This window comes from Cherax quadricarinatus, chromosome 83 (genome assembly GCF_038502225.1).
Source record: "Cherax quadricarinatus isolate ZL_2023a chromosome 83, ASM3850222v1, whole genome shotgun sequence".
Lineage (NCBI taxonomy): Eukaryota > Metazoa > Arthropoda > Malacostraca > Decapoda > Parastacidae > Cherax > Cherax quadricarinatus.
In genome coordinates, this window is record NC_091374.1 from 8,040,995 (window position 1) to 8,060,317 (window position 19,323).

General features: G+C 39.0%; 1 protein-coding gene across 6 annotated transcripts in view; it reads right to left on the reverse strand.

Moving 5' to 3' along the window:
• The window catches only part of slo (calcium-activated potassium channel slo), a 536,051-nt gene that overhangs the window by 22,281 nt on the left and 494,447 nt on the right, over nt 1-19,323 (reverse strand). For 3 of the 6 annotated variants that reach the window (XM_053796360.2, XM_070102792.1, XM_053796343.2), the window contains 2 exons: nt 2,636-2,692; nt 161-332 (listed from right to left, as the gene is read on the reverse strand). In XM_053796360.2, coding sequence (XP_053652335.2) covers nt 161-332; nt 2,636-2,692 — 229 coding nt within the window. The remainder of the gene's footprint in view (nt 1-160; nt 333-2,635; nt 2,693-19,323) is intronic. The other 3 variants (XM_053796374.2, XM_053796365.2, XM_053796375.2) reach the window with 1 other exon arrangement.

Consider the following 19,323-nt stretch of genomic DNA (forward strand, 5'->3'; position numbering starts at 1 on the left):
CACAGTGTCATATTGAAGGAAGAGCTGATAATATACATACATATATGTTATTGTTCATTATTATTATAATCAAAAAGAAGCGCTAAGCCACAAGGACTATACAGCTTGTTATTGTTCAACAAATAATTTTTTTTTTTTTCTAATGCTGCAGGTACCTTACCAATATACAATCTTCCAGTGATCTTGCAGGACACCAGTGAAACATTCCAGTAGAGTCATACTTCATTTCTGTCTTCTCAAAGTCAAAATCCTTGGCTTGATCATCCGCGATGCCTACTGTCAGGCCGTTGTTGTTGCTACCATTCCCACCACCACTGCTACGACTTGTTGGCCTGTGGGGTGAAGCAAGAGAGGATGCAACATTTCAAGTATGGGTGCTGATTCTATGGTGCCCAATACTGAATTATAAACTTATTTTGTAGTCCCTAATCCTGTATGGCTGCAAGTTAATGTATATATTATATACTATTATACTCAGGCTATTCTACAAGGAATCTTCTTATACTTTGTTTGAAACCTAATGAGGCACATTTTACAACCATTCATGCACAGATTCAGGATATTAAAAAAAAAAAAATAATAATAAATAAAAAACAAAAAACAAAACAGCTAGCAAAATAAGATTCATAACTAAAAAACATTATTTTTATTTTATAAATGCTTAAAATCTTTAATTAAGTGAATGGTTTCATCAATTATGGTATAAATAGTGAGCTCTTCAAAATTAATACTACAGGAGCAAATGTACACAAGTTGAATATATAATGATTTTCCCTTCATTTCCATTAATATTTTTTCTTGTTAAGAAATGTAGCACATGATGCTTATGTAAATATTTAAACCATAAGTTAAAAGTAGAAAATACCTTATTAAATCCAGAATCAATTTTTCAATATACTATTAAATTTTGGGTAAATCTATCAATGCCATACAGAATAAAAAGCAAATATACTGTAATGAGGAGTTGCAAAATACAAACAAAGCGTGACACTGTAACACAAATAGTGAGACAGATACTTACAGACGAACCAGACGTGTGATCCAGCTTCAGCAATAATTCCACACTGTTTATAATGGATTTACTTTGCCTATACGTTAACTTAGCTTCATGGATTTCAAAGCCAAAGTCCAGAGATGCAATGTTAACTAACTGAATTTCTGGCATTCTCATGTACACAGAGAACACCAAAATGCTTTTCTACAATTCACAGATTGAAACAAAAGAGCATAATTTCCACTGAATCACCTGCCCTTTGTGAGCTACAAGCTGCACACATACTAACATCTAGTAAGACATGCTTAGAGAAAAACAGTCACTCTAACACTTTCTTAAATTCTGCTTAGAATAAAAATACTGTAATAATAATGTATGTGCACATATTATGAAAAAATTATAATACATATGCATACCTGTGTGTGTGTGTACTCACCTAGTTGTGGTTGCAGGGGTCGAGTCATAGCTCCTGGCCCTGCCTCTTCACTGTGTGTGTGTGTGTATATATATATATATATATATATATATATATATATATATATATATATATATATATATATATATATATATATATATATATATATATATATATATATATATATATATATATATAATGTATGTGTATTTATAATATATAAAAATAAGTAAAACAAAAACTCAGATTAGCTCCGTAATGCAGCATGACTTACTACAGTATTGTGATGTTTAGTAAAATATATAAAAAAATATTAATTTAATAATAAACTTATATGGTAAAATGCCTTCTAGGAAACACTTTGGCAATTCTTGTGTAAGTAACAGTTCACTATAAATAAAAGTTCAGTCTAATTAATAGTTCAGTATAAATAATAATTCACTAAAACTAATTGTTGAATAAAACAGTTCAGTATTACGTACAAATCGTTCAAGCATCAAAAAGAGAAAGCTACTTACTTACAGTATAAATAATAACAAAATGCAGAGTAATAATGCCAGTGAAACGAGTCATATTTTGTGCTGGAAAGAATGTCTTAGAGGTCAGGTCAGCTCACTGAACAAGCATCTGTGATTACTAACACTGAGACTCAACAGACAGATAATGTGCAGCTACCAAGTATGTGAATCAGAATGTGATAATGATAATTGCACTGTGCATGAGTGTTATCATGCAGGTGGTGCAGGAAGGAAGGGGTTGAGGTGAGGATGGGATGAGGCAGATGCCCTGAAGGCGTAGCCACACTGCCCAGCTAGGTTTTAACCACTCTACATCTTATTTGGGCAGTGGTTCTACTACATCACTAACCAGAATAAAAGTTTAAAGTATACTGCTCTATTCTTGCTATGCTGCTTGCTACATTAATGTATACTGTCTGGGACATCATATCGCGTGCAACAGCACAACATTATATGACTATGGCAAAGTTGCCATTAGTCTCTTTGACTGTTAAGGAGTAGAGACTCCTTGTGCCACAGTGCGAGCCTCTAGATGCCCCAGTCTGGCACCCACAAAGCACCTGGCTGCCTAGTAACACCAGGGCCATGGCATCACAGAGGCCATGCCAGGTAAGGAGTGCCACAAACCAAGAGGGTGACAGAATTGGACACGATTCAAGCTACAACAGGAGGGCGCGCTACATGGAAACGTGAGGGGAGGGTGCGTACATGAGTTTCTTGACCTCGTAGCTGAGGTGATAGCTGTACGTGTTGTCCTCTGTCAGCCTGCAAGTAACAAGAAGACAGCGTGAGCGGTCAGCCCGTGAGGAGCGCGCGTGGGACCCATGTGTGACTGTCACAGACATAGACAGATACAGTGGTTGGTGAGTGTCGGGCAGTGGTACTCCTCAGGACAGGATTATTGAAAAAGTGACATGGTGCAAGTATACTATGAGGGTGAGCTTACTGATAGCAGTGAAACACTGAGGCTAGAAAAATGGGTCAAAAGAATAAAATAAAAATTAAGGAGATATTAGATTTAAAAATAATTATGAAGAGAAGCTCATATAATGATTAATGTTAAAAAGAAGAAAATATTAGAAGGCTATTGGGTACAGAATATGAAACTGAAAGGATAAATATATAATCTAAATAAAGAAAGTTTAAAACTGATCTTAAAATCATGTAGTATAAAAGGCTAGTGTTCAGAGGACGAATAAAATATCTTAGTAGATGCTTTAGCAAAGTGTAAAGTATTACTTAAATATGAATAAAAGTTTAAAGAATGATAATGATGCAAGTAACTTATGAGTGACAAGTGTTGAAGTGTGCATATAAACATTAGAAGGTTAAATGTAGTCTTTTACAAGATCAAGAGAATACATTAAGAAAATTAGTAAATATAGCCCTGACAAAATAAGAATTTCAAGAGAGAATGAATAACACCAAGAGGTGATACAAGCATATTGGACAACATTCCTGTGCTTTAGTTGGCCACTGTTTACAGAAGCATGTGAATGTTGCAGACAGTATTAATATACAGTATAGCAGTGTTCCAATGAAAAACTCAAACTACCATACCCTACAACTACTAGCCACATAAGTGAAGGCATAACTTTGACTTATATATATTTAAAAACTGCTCTCAACACTTATTATATATGATGTTATCAACAATACTGTGCCACATATTATACTGTACATATTATATACAGTATATATATATTTGTATGTATATATATATATATTTGTATGTATATATATATATATATATATATATATATATATATATATATATATTTTCTTTCTTTCAACACACCGGCCGTATCCCACCGAGGCGGGGTGGCCCAAAAGGAAAAACAAAAGTTTCTCCTTTCACATTTAGTAATATATACAGGAGAAGAGGTTACTAGCCCCTTGCTCCCGGCATTTTAGTCGCCTCTTACAACACGCATGGCTTACGGAGGAAGAATTCTGTTCCACTTCCCCATGGAGATAAGAGGAAATAAACAAGAATAAGAACTAGAAAGAAAATAGAAGAAAACCCAGAGGGGTGTGTATATATGTGCTTGTACATGTATGTGTAGTGTGACCTAAGTGTAAGTAGAAGTAGCAAGACGTACCTGAAATCTTGCATGTTCATGAGACAGAAAAAAGGACACCAGCAATCCTACCATCATGTAAAACAATTACAGGCTTTCGTTTTACACTCACTTGGCAGGACGGTAGTACCTCCCTGGGCGGTTGCTGTCTACCAACCTACTACCTATAATATATATATATATATATATATATATATATATAATATATATATATATATATATATATATATATATATATATAATGTATATAATATATATATACTGTACATGTAATAAATATTATACTACATTATACAAACACATCCACACATACATACAGACACATTATAAACAATAGATTGCCACCAGAAGATCCCATAAATATAACTATCAAATTCACTGTCTACTCTGGCAAACTCTAAAACATCTTTCAAATATATGGATGCTAAATGCAAATATTTTTTATCACATATGTCAGATCAAAACTGAAATGTGCAAGAGTGGTGTGGTATATGTATGAAAAAATACTTGTAGATAAAATAAATGATCAAGAGGTTTACTACAAAATGGCTCCCAGAGCTAAAAATATGAGCTGCAGTACAGCTAAATACTGTAAATCTGCACAATGGCATATATGAAACAGTCACATATGTATAAAACCATTAAATGATATGAAGAAAATTATAAAGAATTTTCTGACACCAACAGCAGGAAAAAAAAAAAACTTCAAATGAAAATCAATTTCCAAAAAGTTTTTAGATATGAAACCTGTTCTCAATGTCCAAAAATCCCCCCCTCCCCCACCACAAAAAAAATTATTATGAAATGGTAGAGAATCTTTTTCCAAATGTAATGACACAAAAAGTATGAAATTTGATGGAAATCTTAGGGAATTATGCTGGTGTGAAGTCAGTGGTCTTGGTGTAATTTATGCACCAGCGATTTTGCCCACTTTGAGCCCTATTTTAAACCAATTCCATTGTTACAGTCTTAGCTATTTCACTACTATGCCTTCCATTCTATGAACTGAGCATATGATACCACTCATTCAACTATTTCAACTACCGAATAAAGTGACCAGAATTTAGTAATTTAGTAAATTTTACACAAAATTAAAAAAAAAATGCCAAATTAAAAATAGTCCCTAATAAGCAATATAGACATTCCTGGCACTAAAAGACCATTTCCTCTGTTCATTAGTCATGTTCCCAACCCTTTCCTATATTACATTTGCTTTTAATTTTGAATTCTCATTCATGCAAAAAATAGGCAATTTACTGTATTTCTCAGAAAATAATATACATATTACCAAGAAAGATCATTCAAGGTTTACAGCATTCCAGTAACTGAATCAGACCTAATAAAAATCCATAAAACAAACTAGAGCTTTTGTGTGTGTGTGTGTGTGTGTGTGTGTGTGTACTCACCTATTTGTACTCACCTATTTGTGGTTGCAGGGGTCGATTCACAGCTCCTGGCCCCGCCTCTTCACTGATTGCTACTAGGTCCTCTCTCTCCCTGCTCCATGAGCTTTATCATACCTCGCCTTAAAACTATGTATGGTTCCCGCCTCCACTACTTCACTTTCTAGGCTATTCCACGGCTTGACTACTCTGACTGAAGAAATACTTCCTAACATCCCTTTGATTCATCTGTGTCTTCAACTTCCAATTGTGACCTCTTGTGTCTGTGTCCCATCTGTGGAACATCCCGTCTTTGTCCACCTCATCTATTCCGCGCAGTATTTTATATGTCGTTATCATGTCTCCCCTGACCCTGCTTGTCTCCAGTGTCATCAGGCCGATTTCCCTCAACCTTTCTTCGTAGGACAATCCCCGTAGCTCTGGGACTAGTCTTGTTGCAAACCTTTGCACTTTCTCTAATTTCTTGACATGCTTGACTAGGTGTGGATTCCAAACTGGTGCTACATACTCCAGTATGGGCCTGACGTAAATGGTATACTGTAGACAGCCTGTACTGTCAGAACACACAGCCTAGCCGTCTGCTCTGACTAGTTCATATTTCGCGGCATTTAGGTGCTGCCCTCTGTAGGCTCACTCAGGTCAGTGGGAGGCTGAGCCCATCCGCCCTCACTCCTAGGCCGACCGACTTGATAGACACAAGTGCTCCCCCTCCACGGACTGGCTTGCGGTCACTCCCTCACACCGCCCGTTGTGTACTCACTCCTATCCAATTAAAGCCAAACTAGTCCACGGCCGTATCATTGCTACCTACGCTACCTTCATCGGCACTAAACCGCTGTTCAGCAGTAAGAACAGCAATAACAATACAGAGTCTTGAAGGAATCCTTACTGAGGTATCGGAACGCTATCCGTAGGTTTGCCAGGCGCCCGTATGCTGCAGCAGTTATCTGATTGATGTGCGCCTTGGGAGATATGCTCGGTGTTATACTCACCCCCAGATCTTTTTCCTTGAGTGAGGTTTGCAGACTTTGGCCGTCTAAACTATATTGTGTCTGCGGTCTTCTTTGCCCTTCCCCAATCTTCATGACTTTGCATTTGGCAGGGTTAAACTCAAGGAGCCAGTTGCTGGACCAGGCTTGTAGCCTGTCCAGGTCTCTTTGTAGTCCTGCCTGATCCTCATCCGATTTGATTCTTCTCATTAACTTCACATCGTCCGCAAACAAGGACACTTCTGAGTCTATCCCTTCCGTTATGTTATTCACATATACCAAGAACAGCACAGGTCCTAGGACTGACCCCTGTGGAATCCCGCTTGTCACAGGCGCCCACTCTGACACCTCGTCACGTACCATGACTCGTTGTTGCCTCCCTGTCAGGTATTCTCTGATCCATTGCAGTGCCTTTCCTGTTATGTGTGCCTGATCCTCTAGCTTTTGCAGTAACCTCTTGTGAGGAACTGTGTCGAAGGCCTTCTTGCAGTCCAAAAAAATGCAGTTGATCCACCCCTCTCTCTCTCTTGTCTTACTTCTGTCACCTTGTCATAAATCTCTAGTAGGTTTGTGACACAGGATTTTCCCTCCCTGAAACCATGCTGGTTGTCAATTATACACTTGTTTCTTTCCAGGTGCTCCACCACTCTCCTCCTGATGATCTTCTCCATGACCTTGCATACTATACACGTTAGTGATACAGGTCTGTAGTTTAGTGCCTCATGTCTGTCTCCCTTTTTAAAAATTGGGACTACATTTGCCATCTTCCATACCTCAGGGAGTTGCCCAGTTTCAAATGATGTGTTGAAGATCTTTGTTAAGGGTACACACAATATCTCTGCTCCCTCTTCAAGGACCCACGGAGAGATGTTGTCTGGTCCCACCGCCTTTGAGGTGTCAAGTTCGCATAGCAGCTTCTTCACCTCCTCCTTGGTTATATGTACCTCATCCAGCACTTGCTGGTGCACCCCCCTGCTCTGATTTCCTGGAGTCCTACTGGTTTCCACTGTAAATACTTCTTTAAATCTTGTGTTGAGCTCCTGACATACCTCCCGGTGGTTTCTTGTGAATTCCCCATCACCCTTCCTCAGTGTGTGTGTGTGTGTGTGTGTGTGTGTGTGTGTGTGTGTGTGTGTGTGTGTGTGTGTGTGTGTGTGTGTGTGTGTACTCACCTAATTGTACTCACCTAATTGTGGTTGCAGGGGTCGAGACTCAGCTCCTGGCCCCCGCCTCTTCACTGATCGCTACTGGGTCCTCTCTCTCTCTGCTTCCTGAGCTTTGTCATACCTCTTCTTAAAACTATGTATGGTTCCTGCCTCCACTACTTCACTTGCTAGGCTATTCCACTTGCTGACGACTCTATGACTGAAGAAATACTTCCTAACGTCCCTGTGACTCGTCTGAGTCTTCAGCTTCCAGTTGTGACCCCTTGTCCCTGTGTCCCCTCTCTGGAACATCCTATCTCTGTCCACCTTGTCTATTCCCCGCAGTATCTTGTATGTCGTTATCATGTCTCCCCTGACCCTTCTGTCCTCCAGTGTCGTCAGTCCGATTTCCCTTAACCTTTCCTCATATGACATTCCCTTGAGCTCTGGGACTAGCCTTGTTGCAAACCTTTGTACTTTCTCTAACTTTTTGACGTGCTTGACCAGGTGTGGGTTCCAGACTGGTGCTGCATACTCCAGTACTGGCCTAACATACACAGTGTGTGTGTGTGTGTGTGTGTGTGTACTCACCTAGTTTCACCTAGTTGAGGTTGCAGGGGTCGAGTCCAAGCTCCTGGCCCCTCCTCTTCACTGGTCGCTACTAGGTCACTCTCCCTGAACCATGAGCTTTATCGTACCTCTGCTTAAAGCTATGTATGGATCCTGACTCCACTACATCGCTTCCCAAACTATTCCACTTCCTGACTACTCTGTGGCTGAAGAAATACTTCCTAACATCCCTTTGATTCATCTGTGTCTTCAACTTCCAACTGTGTCCCCTTGTTACTGTGTCCAGTCTCTGGAACATCCTGTCTTTGTCCACCTTGTCAATTCCTCTCAGTATTTTGTAAGTCGTTATCATGTCCCCCCTATCTCTCCTGTCCTCCAGTGTCGTCAGGTTGATTTCCCTTAACCTCTCCTCATAGGACATACCTCTTAGCTCTGGGACTAGTCTTGTTGCAAACCTTTGCACTTTCTCTAGTTTCTTCACATGCTTGGCTAGGTGTGGGTTCCAAACTGGTGCCGCATACTCCAATATGGGCCTAACGTACACGGTGTACAGGGTCCTGAACGATTCCTTATTAAGATGTCGGAATGCTGTTCTGAGGTTTGCCAGGCGCCCATATGCTGCAGCATATGGGCGCCTGGTTGATGTGCGCTTCAGATGTGCCTGGTGTTATACTCACCCCAAGATCTTTTTCCTTGAGTGATGTTTGTAGTCTCTGACCCCCTAGACTGTACTCCATCTGCAGTCTTCTTTGCCCTTCCCCAATCCTCATGACTTTGCACTTGGTGGGATTGAACTCCAGGAGCCAGTTGCTGGACCAGGTCTGCAGCCTGTCCAGATCCCTTTGTATTTCTGCCTGGTCTTCGATCGAATGAACTCTTCTCATCAACTTCACGTCATCTGCAAACAGTGACACCTCGGAGTTTATTCCTTCCGTCATGTCGTTCACAAATACCAGAAACAGCACTGGTCCTAGGACTGACCCCTGTGGGGCCCCGCTGGTCACAGGTGCCCACTCTGACACCTCGCCTCGTACCATTACTCGCTGCTGTCTTCCTGACAAGTATTCCCTGATCCATTGCAGTGCCTTCCCTGTTATTCCTGCTTGGTCCTCCAGTTTTTGCACTAATCTCTTGTGTGGTACTGTGTCAAACGCCTTCTTGCAGTCTAAGAAAATGCCATCCACCCACCCCTCTCTCTCTTGTCTTACTGCTGTCACCATGTCATAGAACTCCAGTAGGTTTGTGACACAGGATTTCCCGTCTCTGAAACCATGTTGTCTGCTGGTGATGAGATCATTCCTTTCTAGATGTTCCACCATTCTTCTCCTGACAATCTTTTCCATGATTTTGCATGCTATACATGTCAGTGACACTGGTCTGTAGTTTAGTGCTTCATGTCTGTCTCCTTTTTTAAAGATTGGTACCACATTTGCTGTCTTCCATGCCTCAGGCAATCTCCCTGTTTCGATAGATGTATTGAATATTGTTGTTAGGGGTACACATAGTGCCTCTGCTCCCTCTCTCAGGACCCATGGAGAGATGTTATCTGGCCCCATTGCCTTTGAAGTATCTAGCTCACTCAGTGAGTGTGTGCATGCGTGTGTGTGTGCACGCGCGTGTGTGTGGGGGGGCTTTACTCCTCTGGAATATCGAAAAAATTGAATATTTCCGCTACTTTGAGCTCAACGTCAAGCTACTTCCAGTCCTTAATCCAATCAAAATTATCTCTACTTTAGTAACATGTCTTCCATTCTATCAAATGATGATACAGTGAACCCCCAGATCCCGTCTGGTGTGGAAATCATACAATTCGGATTTCGACCACATTTTTTGGCGAAATTTTACCCCGGGTTTCATACAACTGCTCGGAAATCATCCATACCAGACACACCCGCCTGGGCCGTTCATACATTCATGACTCATTCTTGGGCACATTAAATGTCTTATATTACATTATTATAGACATTTTCATTAATCCATCTATGATATTTTCTTCAAAATCATGTAAAAAACACATTACACAGAATATAAACATGCCTTTGTTACTATCTCACTAAGAGTGTCCCTCTAGTCTCAGTGCCATAGTAATAATACTAATACGTAATAATAATCACTCTTGGGCACATTAAATGTCTTATATTACGTTAATATATACATTTTCATTAATCGATCTATGATATTTTCTTCAAAATTATATAAGAAACACATTACAAAGCATATAAATATGCAACGTTTATATGCTATGGAGGGGTGGTAGTCAGTGAAGAGAAAACATTATGTTTTCTCTGGTCCAGCAGTAGAGAAAACTTGTGTGAATCTGCGTTGGCCCAGTCACCACCTTTAATACATAAAGCTTTTGTTCACAATTCTCAGCATGAATTATTCATTGCTTCTCCCTTTGTTTATGATGGCATCTAAAGGTAGTTGTTAGAAACGATTAAACTCGGTGAACATGGTATGTCGATGGTAATAATATGACTTACTGACTTCCTACAAATAAATACTACTCACCTCTCGCCCTACATTAAGACTACAAATATTTTAAGGTAAGTAATTAATGTAGGAAAGAGGGAAATTTTTTCCCAGTAAAAGTAGGCCTTAGACAAGGATGTGTGATGTCACCGTGGTTGTTTAATATATTTATAGATGGGGTTGTAAGAGAAGTAAATGCGAGGGTCTTGGCAAGAGGCGTGGAGTTAAAAGATAAAGAATCACACACAAAGTGGGAGTTGTCACAGCTGCTCTTTGCCGATGACACTGTGCTCTTGGGAGATTCTGAAGAGAAGTTGCAGAGATTGGTGGATGAATTTGGTAGGGTGTGCAAAAGAAGAAAATTAAAGGTGAATACAGGAAAGAGTAAGGTTATGAGGATAACAAAAAGATTAGGTGATGAAAGATTGAATATCAGATTGGAGGGAGAGAGTATGGAGGAGGTGAACGTATTCAGATATTTGGGAGTGGACGTGTCAGCGGATGGGTCTATGAAAGATGAGGTGAATCATAGAATTGATGAGGGAAAAAGAGTGAGTGGTGCACTTAGGAGTCTGTGGAGACAAAGAACTTTGTCCTTGGAGGCAAAGAGGGGAATGTATGAGAGTATAGTTTTACCAACGCTCTTATATGGGTGTGAAGCGTGGGTGATGAATGTTGCAGCGAGGAGAAGGCTGGAGGCAGTGGAGATGTCATGTCTGAGGGCAATGTGTGGTGTGAATATAATGCAGAGAATTCGTAGTTTGGAAGTTAGGAGGAGGTGCGGGATTACCAAAACTGTTGTCCAGAGGGCTGAGGAAGGGTTGTTGAGGTGGTTCGGACATGTAGAGAGAATGGAGCGAAACAGAATGACTTCAAGAGTGTATCAGTCTGTAGTGGAAGGAAGGCGGGGTAGGGGTCGGCCTAGGAAGGGTTGGAGGGAGGGGGTAAAGGAGGTTTTGTGTGCGAGGGGCTTGGACTTCCAGCAGGCATGCGTGAGCGTGTTTGATAGGAGTGAATGGAGACAAATGGTTTTTAATACTTGACGTGCTGTTGGAGTGTGAGCAAAGTAACATTTATGAAGGGATTCAGGGAAACCGGCAGGCCGGACTTGAGTCCTGGAGATGGGAAGTACAGTGCCTGCACTCTGAAGGAGGGGTGTTAATGTTGCAGTTTAAAAACTGTAGTGTAAAGCACCCTTCTGGCAAGACAGTGATGGAGTGAATGATGGTGAAAGTTTTTCTTTTTCGGGCCACCCTGCCTTGGTGGGAATCGGCCGGTGTGATAATAAAATAATAAAAAATTAATGTACTGTGTATGTAATGTTATGGAGGGAGTAGTAGGAAAATTTGGGGTGCCAGGGGTAAATGTAAATGGGGAGCCTTTAATTGAGCTATGTGTAGAAAGAAATTTGGTAATAAGTAATACATATTTTATGAAAAAGAGGATAAATAAATATACAAGGTATGATGTAGCACGTAATGAAAGTAGTTTGTTAGATTATGTATTGGTGGATAAAAGGTTGATGGGTAGGCTCCAGGATGTACATGTTTATAGAGGGGCAACTGATATATCAGATCATTATTTAGTTGTAGCTACAGTTAGAGTAAGAGGTAGATGGGAAAAGAGGAAGGTGGCAACAACAAGTAAGAGGGAGGTGAAAGTGTATAAACTAAGGGAGGAGGAAGTTCGGGCGAGATATAAGCGACTATTGGCAGAAAGGTGGGCTAGTGCAAAGATGAGTAGTGGGGGGGTTGAAGAGGGTTGGAATAGTTTTAAAAATGCAGTATTAGAATGTGGGGCAGAAGTTTGTGGTTATAGGAGGGTGGGGACAGGAGGAAAGAGGAGTGATTGGTGGAATGATGAAGTAAAGGGTGTGATAAAAGAGAAAAAGGTAGCTTATGAGAGGTTTTTACAAAGCAGAAGTGTTATAAGAAGAGCAGAGTATATGGAGAGTAAAAGGAAGGTGAAGAGAGTGGTGAGAGAGTGCAAAAGGAGAGCAGATGATAGAGTGGGAGAGGCACTGTCAAGAAATTTTAATGAAAATAAGAAAAAATTTTGGAGGGAGTTAAACAAGTTAAGAAAGCCTAGGGAAAGTATGGATTTGTCAGTTAAAAACAGAGTAGGGGAGTTAGTAGATGGGGAGAGGGAGGTATTAGGTAGATGGCGAGAATATTTTGAGGAACTTTTAAATGTTGAGGAAGAAAGGGAGGCCGTAATTTCATGCACTGGCCAGGGAGGTATACCATCTTTTAGGAGTGAAGAAGAGCAGAATGTAAGTGTGGTGGAGGTACGTGAGGCATTACGTAGAATGAAAGGGGGTAAAGCAGCTGGAACTGATGGGATCATGACAGAAATGTTAAAAGCAGGGGGGGATATAGTGTTGGTACTTTTGTTTAATAAATGTATGAAAGAGGGGAAGGTACCTAGGGATTGGCAGAGAGCATGTATAGTCCCTTTATATAAAGGGAAAGGGGACAAAAGAGATTGTAAAAATTATAGAGGAATAAGTTTACTGAGTATACCAGGAAAAGTATACGGTAGGGTTATAATTGAAAGAATTAGTGGTAAGACAGAATGTAGGATTGCGGATGAGCAGGGAGGCGTCAGAGTGGGTAGGGGATGTGTAGATCAAGTGTTTATATTGAAGCATATATGTGAACAGTATTTAGATAAAGGTAGGGAAGTTTTTATTGCATTTGTGGATTTAGAAAAGGCATATAATGGAGTGGATAGAGGAGCAATGTGGCAGATGTTGCAAGTATATGGAATAGGTGGTAAGTTACTAAATGCTGTAAAGAGCTTTTATGAGGATAGTGAGGCTCAGGTTAGGGTGTGTAGAAGAGAGGGAGAATACTTCCTGGTAAAAGTAGGTCTTAGACAGGGATGTGTAATGTCACCATGGTTGTTTAATATATTTATAGATGGGGTTGTAAAAGAAGTAAATGCTAGGGTGTTCGAGAGAGGGGTGGGATTAAATTATGGGGAATCAAATTCAAAATGGAAATTGACACAGTTACTTTTTGCTGATGATACTTTGCTTATGGGAGATTCTAAAGAAAAATTGCAAAGGTTAGTGGATGAGTTTGAGAATGTGTGTAAAGGTAGAAAGTTGAAAGTGAACATAGAAAAGAGTAAGGTGATGAGGGTATCAAATGATTTAGATAAAGAAAAATTGGATATCAAATTGGGGAGGAGTATGGAAGAAGTGAATGTTTTCAGATACTTGGGAGTTGAAGTGTTGGCGGATGGATTTATGAAGGATGAGGTTAATCATAGAATTGATGAGGGAAAAAAGGTGAGTGGTGCACTGAGGTATATGTGAGGTATATGTCGAGTTTCTTCATGTACTTTATAAGGTGTGGACTGTATGCTGGAGCCACAATACTCAATGATTGGTTTAACATATGTGGTATATATGGCTCTGAAGGATTTCTTCTTAAAGGTCCTGAATGATATTCTGAGGTTTGCTAATCTGTCATGTGTTGCTGATGTTATCTATGGAGGCAAAGAAGGGAATGTATGAAAGTATAGTAGTATCAACACTCTTATATGGATGTGAAGCTTTGGTGGTAAATGCTGCAGCGAGGAGACGGTTGGAGGCAGTGGAGATGTCCTGTCTAAGGGCAATGTGTGGTGTAAATATTATGCAGAAAATTCGGAGTGTGGAAATTAGGAGAAGGCGTGGAGTTAATAAAAGCATTAGTCAGAGGGCAGAAGAGGGGTTGTTGAGGTGGTTTGGTCATTTAGAGAGAATGGATCAAAGTAGATGACATGGAAAGCATATAAATCTGTAGGGGAAGGAAAGAGGGGTAGGGGTCATCCTCGAAAGGGTTGGAAAGAGGGGGTAAAGGAGGTTTTGTGGGCAAGGGGCTTGGACTTCCAGCAAGCGTGCATGAGCGTGTTAGCTAGGAGTGAATGGAGACGAATGATATTTGGGACCTGACGATCTGTTGGAGTGTGAGCAGGGTAATATTTAGTAAAGGGATTCAGGGAAACTGGTTATTTTCATATAGTCGGACTTGAGTCCTGGAAATGGGAAGTACAATGCCTGCACTTTAAAGGAGGGGTTTGGGATATTGGCAGTTTGGAGGGATATGTTGTGTATCTTTATATGTATATGCTTCTAAACTGTTGTATTCTGAGCACCTCTGCAAAAGCAGTGATAATGTGTGCGTGTGGTGAAAGTGTTGAATGATGATGAAAGTATTTTCTTTTTGGGGATTTTCTTTCTTTTTTGGGTCACCCTGCCTCGGTGGGAGACGACTGACTTGTTGAAAAATATATATATATATATATATATATATATATATATATATATATATATATATATATATATATATATATATATATATATATATACAGTGGACCCTCAGCTAACGATATTAATCCGTTCCTGAAAGCTCATCATTAGCTGAAATTATCTTTAGCTGAATTAATTTTCCCCGTAAGAAATAATGGAAATCAAATTAATCCGTGCAAGACACCCCAAAATATGAAAAAAAAAAAAAAAATTTACCATTTGAAATATTAATTTTAATACACACAAACTGACACTTAGCTTTATTGAAGATCTGGTGATGACTGATGGGATGGGAGGAGGGGAGAGTGTGGAAGTTGTTACTGTTTAGAAGGGGAATCCCCTTCCATTAGGACTTGAGGTATCAAGTCCTTTTCCGGGGTTACTTCCCTTCTTCTTTTAATGCCACTAGGACCAGCTTGAGAGTCACTGGAACTCTGTCGCACAACATATCTATCCATAGAGGCCTGTACCTCCTGTTCCTTTTTGACTTTCCTTAAGTGGTTCACAACATTGTCATTGTAATAGTCACCAGCACGGCTTGCAATAGCTGTGTGAGGGTGATTTTCATCAAAAAAGGTTTGCACTTCAAGCCACTTTGCACACATTTCCTTAATCTTTGAGGTAGGCAACTTCTTCAATTTCTCTATCCCATCCTCCGAAGCAGTTTCCTCAGGTCTGACCTCTTGCTGTTGAAGATGATCTTGCAGCTCATCAGTGGTTAGTTCTTCATTGTCCTCCTCCACCAACTCTTCCACATCCTCTCCACTAACCTCCAACCCCATGGACTTCCTCAATGCCACAATTGATTCCACAACTGGCATTTATTATTCATTTAGTACAGTATCCTTCTTTTTGTGTGTAGGAAAATGTATATTTCATGTGGTAAAAATTTTCTTTTCATACTTTTGGGTGTCTGGAACTTATTAATTGGATTCCCATTATTTCTCACGGGGAAAATTAATTCAACTTATGATAATTTCGTCTAACAATAAGCTCTCTGGAACGGATTAATATCGTAAGTTGAGGGTCCACTGTGTTTGTGTGTGTGTGTGTGTATATATATATATATATATATATATATATATATATATATATATATATATATATATATATATATATATATATATATATATATATATATATATATACTATATAATTACTAATGAGAGTACCCAAGATGCTTGATATATGACCGTGAGGTAGTAGAACACAAATGAACGAAAGTTTAATGTAATGATAATTGAGATCATGCACTAAATCACCCAGTGTTATGCAAATTCATGTTATTTCAATAAGACAAAAATACAACCAAAAGAGTTAATTAGTAGTAGTATACAGTACATTAGTACAATATGTTAAGCATGCTCTATGTTTGAAGCAAAGCCTCAGCTACTCTCATTCAAACTGAGAAATCGGTTGTAAATGTCCTTTTGATTAACCACCTAATTGTAATTATAATGCACATTTGAAGCTATTATAGTAGTAATTACTCATATTATTATTTAATATTTCCAGTGGTTGATATATTTATTACCTTCTCTTGTACAGTATACCTTTAATGAGTTCTGAGAGTTTTTCTTACTTCCAGAGCCTGGCCTTGGGCCAGGTTCGTCTGTTCTACTACTATGTGGAAATAGAAATTTCTAGTATCTTTTCAGCTCTTCAGCTTTCATTATTATGTTTTGCTACATGGACCACTGAACAAAAATCCTTAACTAATAGCTATACCTCTTGTGCTTGTTGACAGTACATTAACCCTTTCAGGGTCAAGACCCTCACTCCTTAACCCTTTCAGGGTTTCCGACGTACTAGTACGGCTTACACACCAGGGTTTTTGACGTACTAGTACACCTAAATTCTAGCACCCTCAAATCTAGTGAGAGAAAGCTGGTAGGCCTACATATGAAAGAATGGGTTTATGTGGTCAGTGTGCGCAGTAAAAAAAAATCCTGGAGCACACAGTGCGCAATGAGAAAAAAAAAATTGACATTGTTTTTGGTTTAAAACAGCGACTTTGCACTGTATTTTCGTATGGTATTTATTGTTGTATTCTAGTTTTCCTGGTCTCATTGTATAGAGTGGAAGACATATTACAGAAATTGAGACGATTTTGATTGGTTTTACAATGAAAAGTATCTTGAAATTGAGCTCAAATTAGCAGAAATCTTCGATTTTTGCAAAAGTTCAAAAGTAAACAAATCATGCTACGCGTCCAATACACATCAACTGGTGAGTCTAATATTCTTTCATAAGTGCGCTGATATTATTTATATCATTTCTACACTAATGCAGTAGTCTGCATAACAGTAAATCTTCTATTTTTTTGAGAATAAAAATTCAAAGTGGAAAGCAAAAGAATGTAAGAGGGGCGTGGGGACATGACTAATGAACAGAGGAAATGTTATTTTAGTGCCAGGAATGTCTTTCTTCTTTATTCTGGACCCTATTTGGAAATTGGCATCTTTTAAAATTTGTGTGAAATTGGCAAAATTGCTAAATTCCGACCACTGTATTGGATAGTTGAAATTGGTAAATGGGTGGTTTCTTGTACTCATTCGATAGAACAAATGGAGTTCTAGCGAAACAGTTATGATTTTTGTTGGCTAGTACACTGGAATTGGTCGAAAATAGGGCTCAAAGTGGGCAAAATCGCCAATGCGTAAACATCGTCGAGACCGCTAACTTCGCGAGAGCATAATTCCGTAAGTTTTCCATCAAATTCCATACTTTTGGTGTCATTATGATCGGGAGAAGTTTCTCTATCTTTTCATAAGATAAAATAATTTTTTTTTTTGTAATTAGGGCGACCCTGAGAACAAGTCTGGGAGAGGGCCTGGGGACCCTGGAAGGGTTAATTCCCACTCAGGGTCGAAAAATATTCAAAAAATAAAAAAAAATATTTTTCTTGTGAAATGATAGAGAATCTTTTTCTGATCATAATGACACCAAAAGTATGAAATTTGATAGAAAATTTATGAAATTATGCTCTTGTAAATTTAGCGGTAGCGACAATATTTACGCATTGGCAATTTTGACTATTTTGAGCCCTATTTTCAGCCAATTCCAATGTTTCAGTCTACTAAAATCATTTCTATTTTGCTAGAATTCCATTTATTCTATTGACTGTGTACAAGAAACCATCCATTTACTGATTTCAACTACCCAATAATGTGGTCAGAAATTGACAATTTGGCCAATTTCACACAAATTTCAAAAGATGCCAATTTCAAAACAGGGTTCAGAATAAGCATGACAGACATTCCTGGCACTAAAATAACATTTTATCTGTTCATTAGTCATGTCTCCAGGCCCCTCTTACATTACTTTTGCTTTCCATTTTGAATTTTTCTTCTCACAAAAAATAGAAGATTTACTGTCATGTATACTACTACTTCATTGTAAAAAGTGTACAAATAATATCAACACACTTGTGCAAGAATATTAGACTCACCAGTTGATGTGTATTGGACATGTGGCATGATTTGTTTACGCTAGAACATTGGCGAAAATCAAGGAACGTACTTGTTATCATGAAACCAATCAAAATTATTTCTGTAATGTGTCTTCCATTATATCAACCAAGAAAAAAAGAATACAGCCATAAATACCATATGAAAATAGACTGAAAAGTCGCTGTTTTAAACTAAAAACACGGTATGAGTTTTTATTTTCTCATTATGCACTGTTTGCTGCAGGATTTTTTTTATACTGCGCACACTGACCACGCAGACCCATTCTTTCACATCTAGGCCTACCAGCCTTTTCCCGCTTGATTTGAGGGCACTAGAATTTATGCATACTAGTACGTCACCAACACTGGCGCATAAGACGTACTAGTACATCAAAAACCCTGTAAGGGTTAATAAGAAAGCTTCCACATCAATTATTTTTTAGTCTTATACTTTACGTAGTTATCATGTCTCCTTTTTTCTACCTATCAGCCAGTGAGGGCATGTCTAATGGTTCCATCATATGATTTTTTCTTTCAGAATCAATAAAGATTTGCACATTTTATTTTTTCTCACTAAACTCCCCCCTCCCCCCCCAAAAAACATCTTTTGAATTGATGTAAACAAATACATGGAAGGTTGTATACTCTTAGCCATTATGACCAAAAAACAATGGAATACACAAATAACCTGCACATAGAAGAAAGGAGCTTATGACGACATTTCGGTCCGACTTGGACCATTTACAAAGTCACACTAACGAAAAGGAGAGCTGGATGGGTATATATAAGCAGGAGGTGGTAGTAGTAGTAGTGGAGGTGGAAGGAAGTAGTAGTGGGGCAGTAGTAAGAGGAGGAGGGGCCAGTCAAATACTAAGAAAGAGGAGCACTGCAAGGAGCTAGGTGCACACAGAGGGTAAGAGCAAGAACACTATGTGGGCACCTAGCTCCCTTGCAGTGCTCCTCTTTCTTAGTATTTGACCGGCCC